The sequence below is a fragment of the Toxotes jaculatrix genome, chromosome 3 (genome assembly GCF_017976425.1).
Source record: "Toxotes jaculatrix isolate fToxJac2 chromosome 3, fToxJac2.pri, whole genome shotgun sequence".
Classification (NCBI taxonomy): domain Eukaryota; kingdom Metazoa; phylum Chordata; class Actinopteri; family Toxotidae; genus Toxotes; species Toxotes jaculatrix.
The window spans coordinates 15,537,364-15,554,631 of NC_054396.1; the positions used below are offsets into that span (position 1 = coordinate 15,537,364).

Here is a 17,268-nt window from a genome sequence, read left to right on the forward strand (position 1 = left end):
GAAGATACACATTTATTGTACAAGGTGAAGAATCAAAATAATTTATATTTTTAAGATATTTTCTAAAAGAATGGACTCTTAGATGATTTATTGTGTTAATCTCATAGTTTTGCATTTCTATTATGTACTGCATTATTTTGATGGAGTTATTAGACAATATATAGTAGATAAATTTGTATTGTTTGCTACTGTCTCCCTGTAAATGTCTGTCCCTCTGTCCTTTGTGCAACGTGAAGAACCAAAGAATTGTTCTTTCTGATAAGTCAAACAAATGATAGTAAATTTTACTGTTTTATCTCAAAATGTTAGAAATTTAAGCATTCCTTTTCTAAACAGCAGAATCTGACATACTTCAGGGAGCCATACTTGCTCATTCAGTACAAACATGTAAGCTGGAGAATGCACAGATGACAGGACTGGCACCTGAAGGAGGAAAATGTTGACGGAGGATCAAAAACAGAAGAAGGAAAATGAAGAGGGAGCACAGCACTTTATTTTACTTCAATTTCAAAAGCTAATTTGATTATTTACACACTGTGGATTTTGGCAAGTGGTTCGCCTCCAGAAATCCAAAACATTATGCTCGTATGAGTTCACATGACATCTCTTACGAACATAAAGCCACCTCGCAGCTACGTACAGCTCGCCACTCAGGCACACAAACAGCATGGAGGTACATCATGTGTCTGTAGGCCACTTTAGTTCAACCACATATCCTGCATCCTGCTTTTCTGTATGCACCTGACTCCAAACATATGACCAACCTGGGTGCTGATCACCTGCTGCCCTCATGTTCTTTGTTACATTACCCATGCAAGCATGGTTGTATAACATTATTAACTTTACAGCATATCATGCAAGCATGCAACAAAGCATCTATTTTTAGTAGTGAATCTTTACGCTTAAAGAAATAGAAGTATTTACTCTGTATGGTTGTTTGCAATCATTAGACATGAGTTAGATATTTCTGTGCCTTTGCTTTTAACAAACGCCTGCCCCGCACAATGAATATGTCGCTGTGTCCTGTCTATTGGAGCACAAATGACAATTAAACAAATTGTACAAAAAAAAGAAACACAAAGAGAACTGGGTCATCATGCTGTTAGTCATATGTTAGACATTCCCAGCCCTTCCTCTAATGTCTTTCCTGTGCACTTACACCTAAATGCACCAAACATTTACATGAAAAAGGCCCAATCCATAAAAACAAACAGGTGCAGTCACTCACTCAGTAGAGTGAACGACCACTGTTTCCATGGTGATGGTTGAGATGACTGGATGGCTCACATTCAATACAAGCAAGTAGCCTAATTTGTGGAGATGGAGTCCTTAAAGACTCAAATAACATATTGCAAATACTCACAGGGTTTACATTCTCTTCACAGATTCAGTCCCTCCTCACCTGTGGCTTCAGTCTGCTGAAGTCTGAATGATTAAAAACATGATGTAAACACAAATCTAGGTTTGAGGCCTTTCAGTCACCATTCTTTTATTTCACCCTTTCTTTTGTTTTTTGGGGAAAGGTCCACACATTGCAGCAAATCACAAAAACAAAACAGAGAAGAGCCTGATCACTGCAAGTAACGCCTGAAACAAAGGTGCTGCTGTTATGACATGTATGTTCACTTCAGCTGTTTACACCCATGGAGAGAGAGAGAGTGTGAAATGTGAATGGAATAGGAAGAAGTGGAGTGTGACGGAGAGACAAGTGCAGCAGAGATGTCAGCCTGACAACAACTGGCATTCCCAATAATGGCTGCAGCTCTCAGCTCCTTCACCGTATGTCCAACTTCAGCCCAAATAACCCTTTAATACAGACAAGAGGACCATTAAAAACATTGTTTGAGAGCTCTTCTTTGCTCTTTTGAGAGGGTAAAACATTCCTCAGGCAAGAAGGCTGCCATCATATTCTGTCATTGAGAAACTAAGTTGCCCAGCCAGATTAGGCACACAGCACTGGTGTGTGTTTTTCCATTACAAGGAGTGTCCCTGCGCTTGAGTCTTTCGTGCAGAATGACAATGCAAAAGTGGCAGTTGGGTGGAGGCATCCTTTTGAGGATGTGTTCATTTCTGTGATTCTATAAATATCATCTTGGGCATGCAGAGGGAGAGTCTGGGCCAACAGGAAAGGCTCAGTTACAGCTATGTCTTTACAGACAGTGTTACGGAGTCCCGAGGAAAGAACTTTGTAACAGAAGAGTCTGGAAAAAGTGGGGCTACGGAGGCTTACAGGAAACCATACAGTCAGTCACTGGTGTGTGTGGGATTTTTGTTGCAGCCCAGCCCTTAATGCTGCATGATAATGGGATAAAAATGTCAAACTGACAAATGGTTGCATGACTTTCACTGCTGAAGGTGATAGAAACTGAAGAAAAGGCTAGATAGATTTAAAAAAAAAAAAAAAAGGAGGATGTGTTACACAGTGAAGAGTGAAGATTCATTAATATTCATCACACAACAGTCAGACATGCAGTAAACACTGAGAAATCTTTGGAATTGCGCCTCTCATCATAGTGGACAAGCCATAGTCTATTTAAATGGTTACAGCTATTTTCTCTGCTGGATGAATGTTAACAATGTCCTTATTGCTTTTTATATCTTTTTTTTTTCTTGTCTTCTGAACTGCACTTTATTTATTTTTCTGAACTAAATCCTCTGCTGTCTAGCAACCATGCAAATAAAAAAGTCAGCACACAGAAGTACACTTATTGGTTCGAACACATTTTCCAAAAAGCACAAGTTATGATGTTATTTAGCAATTTTGTTTGAGCGCAATACGCCACACAAGAGGTTTAAGCCAAATACAGACACATAATTTAATTTTCAGAATCTTGCCCCTTCTTCAGGGAATAAATCACCTCTGTTCAGCTCACACAGGTTTGTATGCTGCCCTTACCGTGTCTGGGGAAATGTTTGTTTTGTAAAGTTTCATACTTTGTACCAGTTGACTTTGTAGAATATTATCTTTGTGGTTTCCTGTTGTTCAATGCATGTAGCGCTATTAAAAACTTTGACACACCGAACTTGTAAATATCATCTAAGAAGCTGTAGGAAAAAAAATGTCTATGATGAGCAATTTTGAAGCAATTTTACTGACTGATGCTTAATAAAAGACAATAATCCAACGTTGCAACCCCACGAGCTTCACTTCATCGACTGAGATGTGTTTTTATAAAACCATTGGATACATAACAACAGGGCATGTAATACAGGAGAGGAAGTTGAGATTGTGCAATGGCTGAGCTTGTGATTTATGGATGGAGACCGCATACCTTAGGCAACAGCACCCTCCAGTGTTGTGTTCTTACTGACTAAGAAACTATGATGACAACTATTTTGGTTCCCTGGTATGAAAAGGGCTGTAATGATACATCAGCCCAGTTCTCTTCCGAGGGAATCGACAGATTCCCATTTGTTATGTTACATGACGTCATGGTTACGTCATGACTACTGTTTTGAAGAGGATTACATCACAGTCAATACCAGTCACAACTTCAGGCTTTTCCCACGACACAAACCGTCTTAACTTCAACAAAACCACTAAAGCCTGGGTCACAAGCACAGTAACATGCTTTACAACAACAAAACGAGACGTAAAATGTTCCAGAAGAAAAAGAGTAATTATCCATAAATGTGACTTCATGAAGAATGCTAAATATCAGGGATTTCTGCACACGTGCTAGGCAGTTTATCACCTTAACATTTTTACTCAGAGTTGTATAATCCAGCTCACATCATGGATCAGGAATAACTTTCTATAACAGATGAAAGGAATGTCTACGTGATAGATGACCAGTCATGATTAAAATACTAAAAATACGTGTGTAAAAGTAATTATTTACTGTGGTCAGCTGTGGCAGGGGTAAACCCCTAACATAAAAGTTAAATAAAGCTCAGTGTAAAAGTTAATCTTTACATAAGAGAATATTGTTCATTTCAAGGCAACTCCAAGAAGACAAAGAGACAGAGTTGAAAATTTTCTTTTAAGAGGAAACAACTTAAAGAGAAGTTCCTTCTCTTCTCAGTTGATTGATCAAAAGCTGTAAATACATTGTCTAAATCAAAATATAGCACAATAATATTTATCCAGAAATACTCACAAAACATTTAATACATGTGAGTGTAGAAGCTAAAACAAACAAACAATTAATAAACATGCTCTTTGAGTCAAATGGTTACAGGTAGAACAGAAAGAAAAGACAAGTAAAGCAAGTCTGAGAAAAGATTTTAAAGCATTAATTTAAATATGAGTGGCACCTTCACATTTCAGGGTATAGACAGTAAAAACTGGTACTACTTATATTCACTCACATCCACCTTTAAATGACACTTAAGATTTTGTGGAGAAACCTGTTAAACTAAAGCCCCTTTGGCCTTTTTAACACTAAACACCACACCTTAGTCTGTGGACACAAAATAATTAAAGGCTAGTCTGAGTCAGAGTCCACTACACACTGTTTCAGAATATTTCAGTGTGAGAGGAGTCACAGAAAAATCCTGAGAAACAGAAAACACAAGAGTTACTGCATACTTCTGACTACAGTGCTCAAGGCCATAGTTCTTTACCTTTTAAAGGACAGGTTCACTAAATCCACAAGCTTCTTCTGTTTTAAAAAAAAAAACACATTCTGCAGTCTGACAACTCAAGTAACCTGGGATTTGTGGTCACTGTGGTTTTTATGTGTGAAGCTAAATCATCAAAAACACATGGCTGTCCAGAAATAGGTGGTGGGTCTTCTGGAGGGGAGACAGCTGCAGCATATATCTGAAATGACTCATCAATAACAAGTTATTGGTTATATAAAAAATATGTAGAGTTGTGATGTGGCCTGCTCAAGGATGCAAGAGCCTAAAAATGACACCTTAAAATCAAGACATTATTCTGTGCTGGCATATATACATGCCTCTCTTGACTTGATGTAAAACAGTGTTATAATATGCTGCTTTTGGCTCTGGACCTGAGTGTTATCTTAATCCTTGCCTCAGTTTTACTCAGCCACCGTTTATGAAAGAGTTATGCATGTGCACGGGTTATGCGGTCAGCTCCTCGGTCATTAGACAAAAAGCCCTTCTATTGGTGGCCACCATCACTGCCTCCTAATCCGGCACACACAAGTTATATAAAATGGACATCCAATCCCACGTCACGCAGAGAAACAACTAACACTCCGAAGCTTGGCGGTCTGCTTGTGTGGGCGCAGAGGGATAGGACTGGACTGTGGCATCATGATTGTTATAGTGGACCTGCTGCTGATGCTCATCGACCTAACCTACTCCATCCTGACCGCCGTCATCCAGACTTTCCTCCGGCCGAGGCTCAAGTGCATTGATGGGGAGCTCTGTCTGATAACGGGAGCCGGGGGCGCGCTGGGTCGCCTGTTCGCCCTGGAGTTTGCCAAAGAGGGAGCGCACCTGGTGCTGTGGGACTGCAACGCCGCTTCCAACGAGCAGACCGCCAAGCTGACGCGGGAGATGGGAGTTCAGGTGCACACGTACACAGTGGACCTGTCCAAGCGTCAGAGCATCTACGAGACGGCGGACAGGGTGAGAGCGGAGGTTGGGGATGTCTCCATACTGGTCAATAACGCTGGCGTGGTGGCCGGGCGGAGGCTGCTCGATTGTCCCGACGAGCTTTTGGAGAGGACTCTGCTGGTGAACTGCCACGCGCTCTTTTGGGTGAGACCTGACGCACAAGCACTTTTACGCACAAACACCTGTGCAAGCCGCGCAACTCCACCGTACACACACACAATTACAGTGATCTTCCAGGCTGACGTGAATTACATAACATCTATTCATTACGGTGCTCCCCGCTGGCTCGGGTCAGTGTTTGTGCATTGATGTGTGAAGGGACCAGAGCAGGCTGTGCCACAACAGAGCTGGTGCATCATAAGGGCACAGTAGGGATGCCCTTGCAAGGCGGGGGGGGGGGGGGGGGGGCGCGCTTATATCCACTCGTCCACACAATAGTCTAATGGGAACCCACCAGTAAAGAAAGCATGTGACTCTGCACTTGATCCTCTTAAATCCTGAGTCTCATGCTCATACAATAAAAGAGTAAGCTCATTAGAACCAAATGTAAAGGATATCAGGAACAGACATACAGTGGGCGGGTGATTTCTCCTTATTTTTATTTATTTATTTTTGCCTATGCGCCTTCCAACTTCTAGTGCACCTTGATGGTAAAGGATTCCCAGTTGGGAAAAGTTGGCAGCTGCACCAGAATCTGTGATGATGTGGGCAAAAATGAGCAGTGTACTGTGAGGCCAAACAGTAAAGCTGGGGGCCCATGGGGCCTGAGGCCTTGCCCTAAGAGACTGCAGGTTGATGATGATGAGTTTATTTGTATTATCAAATATAGGATTATGTTTGTGTGTTTGAGACCTTATGATAGCCAGTAGACATAATACAGTATTTCAATATATTTAGCTTCTACAGCACTAGGTTAACATTTGGGTCTGTGCTCACCTGATTATCATCCTATAAAAGGGGGCACAAAGTAGCTCCCGTGACAAGACTGGTTTTGAGTTTGACTCAGGAGAGACCGCGGCCTTAGTTACCATTTTAATCAGGTTAACCAGGCCATCATCTCTATTTCTATTAAATGTACTGATATCATCTTTCCCAACAGATGACAAAGGCTTTCCTGCCTCAGATGAAAGCAAAGAACCACGGTCACATCGTAACCATTGCCAGTGCTCTCGGATTATTCAGCACTGCATGTGTAGAGGTGAAGTGCATGATGATTAACGACTTCCTCAACCACAAGTTGAACAGACACATCCTATGAAAATCTATTCAAAAGGGACATGATGCTCACTGACTTAACAATTCATGCTCTGCTGGTTTCTACTTTCACCTCCAGGATTACTGTGCAAGTAAATTTGGAGCTGTTGGTTTCCACGAGTCACTGACACACGAGTTGCTAGCAGAAGACCTGGATGGCATCAAAACTACTTTAGTCTGCCCTTATATCGTAGACACCGGGATGTTTGCAGGCTGTGAGATCAGGTGAGACACTGTCATTCATTATATCAACTTTTCTGGTTGTCTAACAAATGGAAGCTACATTCTCCACTTCTTGTTTGACATCTTCCAGGAAGGAACTCAGGAGTCTCATTCCACCTCTGCAGCCCCTCTACACCGTGCAGCAGTCCATGAAAGCCATCTTAGCCGAACAGCAAATGATCTGCATCCCTCGCCTTATGTACATTCCCTTCCTCACACGAGCGTAAGTATCCACTGGGTTATTTGTGAAACAACACGTACAGTGTAAACTGCTAGGACCGAGATGGAAATTAATGTGGGTCTTTTGCTGTCAATCTTCTAGATTGCTACCTTGGGAGGCAAACGTGGCGACATATCGCTTCATGGGAGGTGACAAATGCATGCTACCCTTCATCAAGAATATTGAAATGAAGACCACCAACGGACACATCAAATCCTCCTAACACTTTTCTAAATGTCTTACACCTTTGTCAAATAATGGACCAATGCAGACACCAAAGACTCATACAGTATATTCTCAATACATGGATTTGTTATTTGAAGGGAGAGCCCAATATCTACACTGGTCTGTGTTTGCACAGGGCTGCCTGGTAACTTTATCCACAGCAATACTGTACTGAGTGAGTCTACATAAATCATGGGTTTACTCCCAGCTATAAATGACTGTAACTGGGAAAGAAGGAAGGAAATTCCTTTAAAATAAAAATGAAGTTATAAGCTCTACACTGGAGGCCAGTAAGATTCACAAACCAAGATAAATTCAAAACACTGCGGGAATACTGAAGAGACTTCAGTGGTACCAGATCTATATAAGTGCCTCTTTTTATTCACATTAACAAACAGTGCAGGAACAAAGACGAGACAAACAAATCTACAGGAAACATGCAACGGAAAAATATTAAGCATTATGTTTGAGCCACAGACTACAGTCTCCATAACCGTAAAAAAGGAAATCAAACATACCAAAAAAACAAAACAAAATGAAAGCGCTAAAGAAATCTCTCCCATATGATTCAGATGTTCAGCATTCCTCAATACTGTTGAAATTTAGATCTGCTGATGTGGTTGTTGTTCTTGAAATAAACTGAAAAATGTATCAGAACTTGATATCCAGAACTTGTTTAGCCTTTGATACACAGCAAACAAAGGGCCCAAACACAAAACAGCAATTCAGTTATGTCAACTTTTGGTCATGTCTTTAAAAACCCTTAAAAAACTTCCATCAGAGAACACACCCTAAAGTCAGGCAAAATAGTTATTTCTATGGCAAATCCATCAAATGACTGTCAATGCAAACCAAAATCTGTAAAGACTCAAGTTCAGCTGAAGCAGGTCTGTGACCTGGGGCCTCTGTGGCTACTCCTGCAGTGTATTGTGGTCTCCTTATTATGTGAACACCATTGCATCAGTTTCAAACCAACTGCACAGTGGCTGCCTGCAAGTACCCCTGCAGGAACTGGAGGGCTTCTGCATTCAGACTGGTGCTCAGCATTGAAGGTACCTGCACCAGAATCAATGGAGACAAGGAGAAACAATCACCAAAAAAAACAAAACAAAAACCTTAACCTGGTCGTTGTGAATTACAGTTTAAAAAAAAGCCATCTCACCATCAATTCATCGTCAGAATATTAGTTGTGAAGAACATTTTATACGTCTAAACATACCCTTCCTGGACAGGCAGTAGAAAGCTTGTGGAGTGACTGTGCCAGCAGGATCTTGGGATTGCCGACAGCGTCTCCGATCGGGTCGTGCTCCTTTCTCCCAGCAAAGGCCAGCTGTGAGAACGCCGTCTGGTAGCCCGGTGTGTCTTCAATGTCGATGAAGTGCTCGTCATCCGGGATGCTGTCATCTTCTGGTAGCTCAAACAGACCAATGAGGGCTTGGAGCAGTGGGGTCCTGAACAGACACATAAAAACCCCAATGATTTTACTCAGGACAACAAATTAAAAAACAACCTGCAACTTAACATGTAAAACTTTACTTGTGTGTAAAATTTTGGGATCTCCATTAGACAGATTTTTATGGCTAGTCTGTGCTAATATCAGCCCTTTTAAATCAGGGGTACCCTAACGTTAACATTCCACTACAGTATATACACTGAAGTCTGCTAAACTAGAGAAAATAAATATTACAAATTATAGTGATATAAGTTAGTCATTTATTAACTAAGCTTCCTGCCCTGGCATTCATGAATCCAACCATAACAGCAGCTTTCTATTAAAATTTAAAATCCATCAATTTTAAAACAGTGCTGTCTGAGATAAAACATGATTGATCTGATATGCACAGGCACTGTGGGTGTGTGAGGACCGCAGTGGTTGTGTTTTCATTAAGCCACCTGCTTACCAGATTTTAGTGTACTCCGTGTCCATCATTGCAGGACACTCTGTAAGGATTTTTGTGATGCCAACAGCACAGATCTTCTTCTCCACTGCTCCAGACACCTTCTGAACCTCTGGAATAACTATTTTCTCCAACACCATACCAAACATTCTGCAATACAAAAAGGAAACGGGATTTATACATTGTACTACTGGTCCTCTAAATGTAGATTAAGCATAAAAACACACCTGAGACCAGCAAAGGCACTGGGATCGGGACCTATTGGGAACTAGTGGGGCATATTTACTATACTGCAGACAGGGTCACAGAGTCAGCATAATCATTGTCACATGATGCAAATTTCATATAGAAATGAGAGGTAGCATCAGTCACTATAATTATGCATATAAATGGCTGTAAAGTATGGCTGTAGGTGGTAATCAGGGTGAAAAGATGCAGGTTGAAAACACCTTTTTCAGCATTTAACTGAGTCACCCGTGAAATCCATTGTAACTGCTGTGAATCCAAGCTGACAACAGCTTCCATCCCTTACAATAAGCCACCGTTCAAGTTTAAACAGGCTGAGCGTTTGATAACCTGGTAATCAGATAATAAAAGTTTTGGCTGGAAGATTCCGTGAAAATGAATCCTGTTCCTGGGAAAATGATGCCTGTTTGCGGAGAGCAAGGCAGGTTTAAACAGCTCAACGCAGGGCCATCAAATTCAAAGGGACAGCCAGCGTCTGAATCATCCGAGCATTAAGGCCAATATAACTTGTCACGGTGCCCCTGCCTGAACTCTGCGCTGATGGATGAACCCACTAAATAACCGCAGTCACACATCAGTGTGCTTTCCGTCAACATCTTGCGGTTTGTACAGAAAATGCACTTACTTTGGCTGGATGCTGTCAAAAATCTCCTGAAGTGCAATAGCTCCGTATTTGACACAATACAAATTGACAAACACCAAGAAACCTGTGAGAAAGAGGAAACCCAGTGAAAACTTATTAGCTAACTGGACCGGTGATAATTGATAATATACAGGCTGGTATCACACCTTTGCTGTCAGTTCTTACAACTTAAAAAGGATGTGCTCAGGATCTGACAACGTTCAACAGATTAACAGATCTAAACAGAACAGCGAGATGATGGTACTAACTCTTGATGAACTTGGTGGTCTTGGAGCTTTGTAGTCTCTGGAAGAGCAAAATGAAGATCTGTTTCCTGTACTGAGTGAGTGATTCTCTGGAAAAAGAAAGAGTAAAACAAGTCAACAAAACATGTCATGGCATGACCCAATCAATTTCACAGCTACTGCATTTCATTACTGATCAAACAACTGCTATGGACTCACGGGGGCATGTGCTCTATGATGCTGTTGAGGAGGTAAAAACCTTGGTGGTCATTGGCCTTAGAGGCAATAAGCTTTTGGAAAACTCCAAGCAAGCCAGGCTGAGGAGGAAAGACCGAGATCACAATATAAATACAATTGTTACAGAAGAAGAAAACAGATTATCCATTTATGCTAACAACAAAAGAAGCAACGATACAGTGTCATCATCTGAGAAAAAAAAAAAGTAAAACACTGCAATATTCACTGCTATACACAACACTGCTGTCACTTACTATTTTATCTGCGGCACTGCTTGCAATAGTGGCACCTCCCTTCTCCAGGTAAGCCTGAAGCAGGCGCACCAGAGGTGGGATGTTTCCTGTCCGTTCCCAAAGCACTGGCTGCAGCAGGTGAGGAAACAAAGCCATGTAGGACGAGGGAATAGAGTTGGAGTGGATCTCTAAGAGAAGAGACATCACCTGGAACACGTACGGAAGAAACTCTGTAACAGAGGACACAAGGAGGATGAGTTGAGTTGCCTCTGATCAGCCACCGGTTGTGTTTATCCAAACGCCACCTGCACCAAGATAAATCACACACCCTGGACATCATTCTGCAGGATTTCAGTGAAGACTGGGAAGAGAGCCTCCTCGAAGCTGCTGACAGTAGTGGGGTTGGCCTTGCAGGTGATGCGGACAGACAGGCACAGGGACTCAAACAGGTAGTGGTTAAAGTGAGGCTTGCTGGGATTCTGAAAATAGATGACAGTTATCATTTGACACACATATCCTCTAAACAAGCATTATGGTAAAAAATCTACCTGTATCCATCAGTAATAACAACATGTTGATTACCTTGCTGACTAATAGGAGCTTATGAGTGAGCTGACCAATCAGAGTGGGAATGTAGGGAACAATGGCCTCCTGCAGCAGGGAGAAGCTGCGCATGATGGCTTTAAAAATGAAAAAAAGAAAGAAAGAAGACGACATGATGAGACGTCGTAAAATAACTTGGGAGCTGGTCTGACAACTGACTGAGGACCATCAGTGGGGAGCATTTAGATGACAGAGGAAAGGCAGCTTTACCTTTCATGATGTATTCGTTTTCTGCAGACCCAGGAAGAGCCAGTGCCTTGAACAAGTTGTTGAGCAGCTGTTCAGTAAAAGGTGCCATCTCTGCAGGACTGATACTGAAAAACAGAGAGAATTGCTGGTTAAAATAATGTGTTGGTTGCAATAAAGTCGGATTCAAAAGTTTGAGCACTTGACTTTCCTACCCTGCCATCACTAACGTGGGGACCAAAAAAAAAGAATAAATCCCAACTTACTTGAATATTCTAATGATGCACCGCGGTTACTGCTCACTTCATGTCTTATAAAGAGGTGAGTGAGCAGTACTTGAGCTCAGCAATCATTTTGGTTAATTCATAGATACATGATATAAAATGTGTGTCAGTATATTTCTTGATACTCACAGTGTGGTGTTGTTGGGGCCTCTCATGGTGAACAGCCTCTCCAAAGCATGGGCAGCATAGGTGTGCTCCACTGTGCTCTCTGCCTGCAGGTGGGTTATCAGCAGAGGAACTGCCTGCAGCAGCTGCTCTTTCGGAAGCTGAAGGACAGAGAAGGAGCCGTCTGTAAGCAGTTCATTTGTTTGTTTGTTTTTCTTTTTTTTTTTTTATATTAAACAAGTTGCGGAGGAAGCAAAAATCCATACCTGGCTTCTGAAGATCATGACGTACTTGATGGCATCTGCCTTCAGCACCGGAAATTCATTAACTACAGTGACAATATAAGTACTTGATGTTAGTATGTGTGTATTCACAAAAGGTTTGGACATTCAAATTTCACCACAGTTGCCAAACAATGGCACCACCGCAAATCACATTGAAACGTCATGTTGTAAGCCTTAAATTGCCAGTATTTGTATCAACTGCTACATTAATTATCAAAAAATACAGCATCAAATAAGATAAGATCTTTATTGATCCCACAGCAGGGAAATTTACTTGTTGGGCAGATCACAAGAAAACAGGATAAAGTGCAGAAACAACAAGTGTACGTGCAGGTAACAAAAAACGTGTAAATTAGATAATAATAAAGTTAGCCAGCTGTTGTAACACAAGAGACATTTAACAACTGTACAACATACTGAGGCCTTAAAGAATATTCTTACCATTGTGGGATTTTAAGTCTGGGAGAATGTGATTCACGAAGAATTCATTCAGATTCACCAACTCATTGGCTTGTGTTATTCCATGCTGGGGGGGGGGGGAGACAAAACTTGTAAATCAAACACAGTTCATGAATGAACACTGCACTGCCAGTTAAAATGACCCTCTAAATATTTATCTCAACCATACCTTCTGTGTTTGGGCTTTAGACGCCAGTGACGTGACCAAATAGATGGCTGCATCTTTGTGTTTCCAGTTCTCCCCGGGGTTCTTTGCGTACTCTGCCAGCATTGAGTTCACATAGCCAGAGAAGATCGCTGTGACTGGGCCCTCGAAAAACTTACAAAGGCCTCTCACCAAGTCACATGCCGCCCTGCGACGAGTGTCGATGTCTGAGGAGGGAAGAGGTGAGTTTTATCATTGGCATGGTTTTGAGAGACACCTTGCTGGTATTCACAGTCAAACGCACTATTTGAGGAGGAATAACATGTGTCCATAATAGTCTGTTGTGTTATCACAAGAATGATTTGCATTAATCTAAATCTTTACCAGATCCTTCAAGGTCCCTCCGGATGTACTCCTCAGAGTTATCTTCAAAGGCCTCCTCATCTGCACCTGATTGGGCATTACAGGCAATGGTCAGTATGACACAGTACATAAGCACATGTTTGTGTCCAGACAAGCACAGCCCTGGTTCAGTCTGCTACTGATAGCATTTCCAGGTGCAATCTGTTGACTCTGAGAACAAAGCATTTACTTACTTCTGAACTCCATGTTGGGCACAATGACCTTCTCACAAATGCTAGTGAGAGTATTCTGGTCCTCAAATAGATGCTTGTAGTGTGGCCTTTCACAGACTGAAGCCAAGAACTGGATAGCATTGCTTACAAGCTGCAACAAATACAAGGTATATTGTTAGCACAGGGAAAGTGAACTTCCAAACAGAACACAGGGACACACAAAGTCAGGGATCAGTGCTCTCACCAGGTCATATTTGACTTCCTGTCCAGTAGACACTAAAAGGTTCCAGATAGCAGTGACGAAGCGGGGCAGATACGGCTGGAATTCTTCATCGTACTTCTGAGCGTAAAGAGCAGCATTGTCGCAGATCTGAGACTTCAGCAGCTCCAGGAGACCTGCTTCCTCTTCATCCTGGAGAGTCATCACAACAGGGGCACAAATGAATGTTACGAATCATTTTAAAGTACAGCTGTGTTAAAAATGAATTACATGAGTAGATAAGAAATACAACTCACATCTGTTTGTAAAAGTTTATTATCCAAAGTCAGCAGGCCATGGAAATTGGTCATCCAGGTTTCCATGTTGTCCTCAAAAAACTCTGGAAGGTCCTGTGTGATAATACAAAGTACAGTCACAGATAAATGTTTAACATCCATGATTACAGTGAATATGAATTAAATAAGTTACTACAGAAACAGAAGCTGACTTAACCTCAACATGGAGCAAATTCAACATGACACTATACTGAAAATACTAGTGCATGGTTGCCCTGCACCAGTTTCCGATTTATTAGAACTTATTAATAATTATCTTGTGACCACATTAATTTCCAATTAAAAATAACAGATCAAAGCAAACTTTGGGTCTCCACAGGGGATTTGTCACTACTGATTTTTAATGATTTGTTTGAGGCCAAGAAACAATGACTGGCTATTAAGAGTTTCAATCAGTCTTGTGAATGGAAAAATTCCAATGTTGAAAGATTAAGTGGAAACTATTTTCATCCCATTGCATGTGCCAGACTGCAATTGTTGGTGTTGACTTTTACATCACAGCAGAAGCTAAGGAAATCATACTGTCATATCCACTGGGTAAAACTGGTCAAATAGGTATGAAAGAGAAAAAGTGCCCAACACAGCAAATTCGGGAGGTACAAACCAAATTGAACTGACCTGGAAGTTAAGACTGTAGAAAAGCTTGGAGATGAGCGTGAGGGAGGAGAAAAGGACCTTCAAGGCATTGACATCCGTGGCGTGAGTCTGGCACAACTCAATAGTGGCCTACAGTAGAGAGAGAATGAACTATAAATACTTCTTCATGTGAAAACATTATGATGACTATGTAAAACATTTCAACATTTGTTAATTCAAACAAATATATTGCTGTAACAAGTAGTTTATTGTGTTGTGATAAATGCACTCAACAAAATATTGCAAACCTTGAACAGCTCTGTCAGAGGCAGGGCAAATGTGTCCAGTACTAGTTTTATCTCCGACCAAAGCTCATTTGATTTGAACTCATGGCGGTACCTTGAAAAGCAAAACAAACAAACAAAAAAAAAAACAAACAAAACAAGTTTAAAACTTTCAATATAAAGTTAATTCAAAAAAACATTTTTAAACACTGAAGTGGTGAGCTCTACCTCTTGAAGAGGGAATGTGCAGTGCGAAGCACTCCATTGATGACGTGGAAGTCTCCACTTCTGAAGCGGGTCACCATTTCAGTTAGCAAGTCAGGCCATTTCTGAGGGAAATCTTCCCTGCCTATGATACTGATAGCATCACTCAACTGTGGAGATAAATAACATAAATGGGGGCTTGGTTGAGCATCTTCCATCGCAACTTCAAATCAGACAGTTTAAGGCATCATCACATATGAAAACATACCTGCTTCTGAATCTGCTCCGGGCTGCTTAGCATCAAATTTACAATGTTTGCTTTGATAGCTGTTCGGTCTGGATCAGAGATTTTGTTTGGTTCATCTTCAACCTTTGGGAAAACAAATCACAAAAGTAGGATACTCAATTCAGTGTGCAGGTCAATAAGGCTAGCACAGCAATAGTTCTGTTGTACAAAATGCAAAATGTTATGTTATTTAACATTTGTCCCATGTAACATATGGTGGGCGGGACAAATTGTCCAGTACACTAGACTGTATGTAAGATGTAAGATTTGACATACATATGACTTATACTTAATTTCAGATGGACCTGGACACACTTTATCTTCAAGCAAGATCAGAGCAGTATGAGCAGAGTCATTAACATGTAAACTATATGTTAGTTATTGAGACTCACAATGCGCCAGTTTCTTTTGATGTAGTTCTTGAATGTAACAGCAGAACAGACGCGGATCACGTTGTCTTGGGACTTCTCCAGCAAAGTGAGTAGTAATAAGGGGTAGTTCTGGTTTCCCTCCACAGATTCAAGAAACTTTTCAGCTGATTTAAAGGAACAGATGAATGAAAAACAGATGTTGAAGAGCAGACATTACACAGTCTAGTGAATGCTTAGCATAAACAGGTCAATGAGAACAACAGTCCTTATGAACTACAGTAAGATAAGTGCGTTTATGCTATGGTTTTAAAATGTATTACCTGGGCGTCTGACTGTTGGGTCTGGGTCCAGTGTCTTCCTGAGGAACTCGGTGAGGGTTTGTAGGTTAGCATCATTCAGTTCCATGCTCGTAACTGGGGGCGAGAAAAGCAGAGAGTGAACGGGTGTCTGGCTGCAATTTGCTCAAGAGGCTAACTGACTCCTCTGAGTTTGTCTAAATGCTGAGTAACTCTACACACAAATTTTAGCAATGCGTTATTAAAACGTTCCTGCAAGATGACACTGCTTAAAAGTTATCAATGTGTGCCACGTTTAATCACTGACAGATTCCGTGTTGTGATTTAAATGGGTATGACTGCTTTATCTAAAAAGTCAAACCTGCTCTCGATTCTAAGTTCTCTGCTAGTTTCAGTCATCCATGCATTCAGTCCGCCGTTCACGTTAGCTTGCTAGCAGCTAACACAGCAGCACTGGCTACAATCTGGCCATCAGCTCTGTTGGCCCCGCTGACTTCAGATCGGTTTACGCAGTCTAATGTCTAAGCTAACAGGCTAAGGGTTTTCTAGTCTTCTGCAAGTTCAGATATTAGCACATGGTGGTCGGGGTGTCGCATTAACTGAATCGTATTTAAAGTTAAAGTTATAATTAACGGAATGTATCTATTCCTCCTTTGTCCTGGGCTAACAACTCAACACACAATACTATATAAAGCGGCACGGAAAGCAATAACCCAGTTCCAGTGAATAGTCTGATCCAGTAGCCGGTCTCCTCCAAGTCAGCCCGCTAATGTTAGCGCTAGCTTGCTAATGTGTTCTGAGCTAACCATAAAGTTAGCCGATTCCCGAACACCGCTTGCTTGTTCGCAAGATACTAGACTATGATCCAAATTAAGGGTCTGACTCTCGCATTACTGAATATGTTGTCTCTTAAAGTAACGGCACATCTTACCGTTACAGTGTATTTCAGTCAGGATGGGATGGGGAGGCACTACAGAACGAACAGTCGTGCTCGCCGTGCCAGCTTTCAAACGTCTGGAGCAAAGAGGAACTGCGCGGTCAGTTTACTGCGCAAGCGCAGATGTCAGGCGAATACTGTAAGACACACCCCTTGCTTGATCTCAGTCAATTGCAGCAGCACT

General features: G+C 41.5%; 2 protein-coding genes across 2 annotated transcripts; one reads left to right on the top strand and one right to left on the bottom strand.

Moving 5' to 3' along the window:
- The first annotated feature begins 5,226 nt into the window (after positions 1-5,226).
- On the top strand, positions 5,227-7,451 carry LOC121179427 (retinol dehydrogenase 10-B-like). The gene is made up of 5 exons (XM_041034273.1): positions 5,227-5,676; positions 6,632-6,730; positions 6,866-7,011; positions 7,100-7,231; positions 7,331-7,451. The coding sequence occupies exons 1-5, from the start codon at positions 5,227-5,229 to the stop codon at positions 7,449-7,451; spliced, it is 948 nt and encodes a 315-aa protein (XP_040890207.1).
- Positions 7,452-7,812: 361 nt separating this feature from the next.
- cse1l (CSE1 chromosome segregation 1-like (yeast)) lies at positions 7,813-17,166 on the bottom strand. Its single transcript, XM_041034950.1, has 25 exons — positions 17,079-17,166; positions 16,172-16,264; positions 15,873-16,015; positions 15,463-15,564; positions 15,219-15,364; positions 15,015-15,105; positions 14,749-14,856; positions 14,092-14,184; positions 13,820-13,987; positions 13,597-13,726; positions 13,385-13,450; positions 13,025-13,227; positions 12,838-12,922; positions 12,379-12,440; positions 12,137-12,273; positions 11,748-11,851; positions 11,517-11,614; positions 11,263-11,413; positions 10,956-11,164; positions 10,684-10,781; positions 10,489-10,574; positions 10,223-10,304; positions 9,355-9,501; positions 8,673-8,904; positions 7,813-8,509 (listed from the first exon to the last, which is right to left on the bottom strand). Exons 2-25 carry the CDS (start codon positions 16,254-16,256, stop codon positions 8,420-8,422), a joined length of 2,916 nt encoding a protein of 971 aa, XP_040890884.1. The 5' UTR covers positions 16,257-16,264; positions 17,079-17,166; the 3' UTR covers positions 7,813-8,419.
- Between the last annotated feature and the right edge of the window lie 102 nt (positions 17,167-17,268).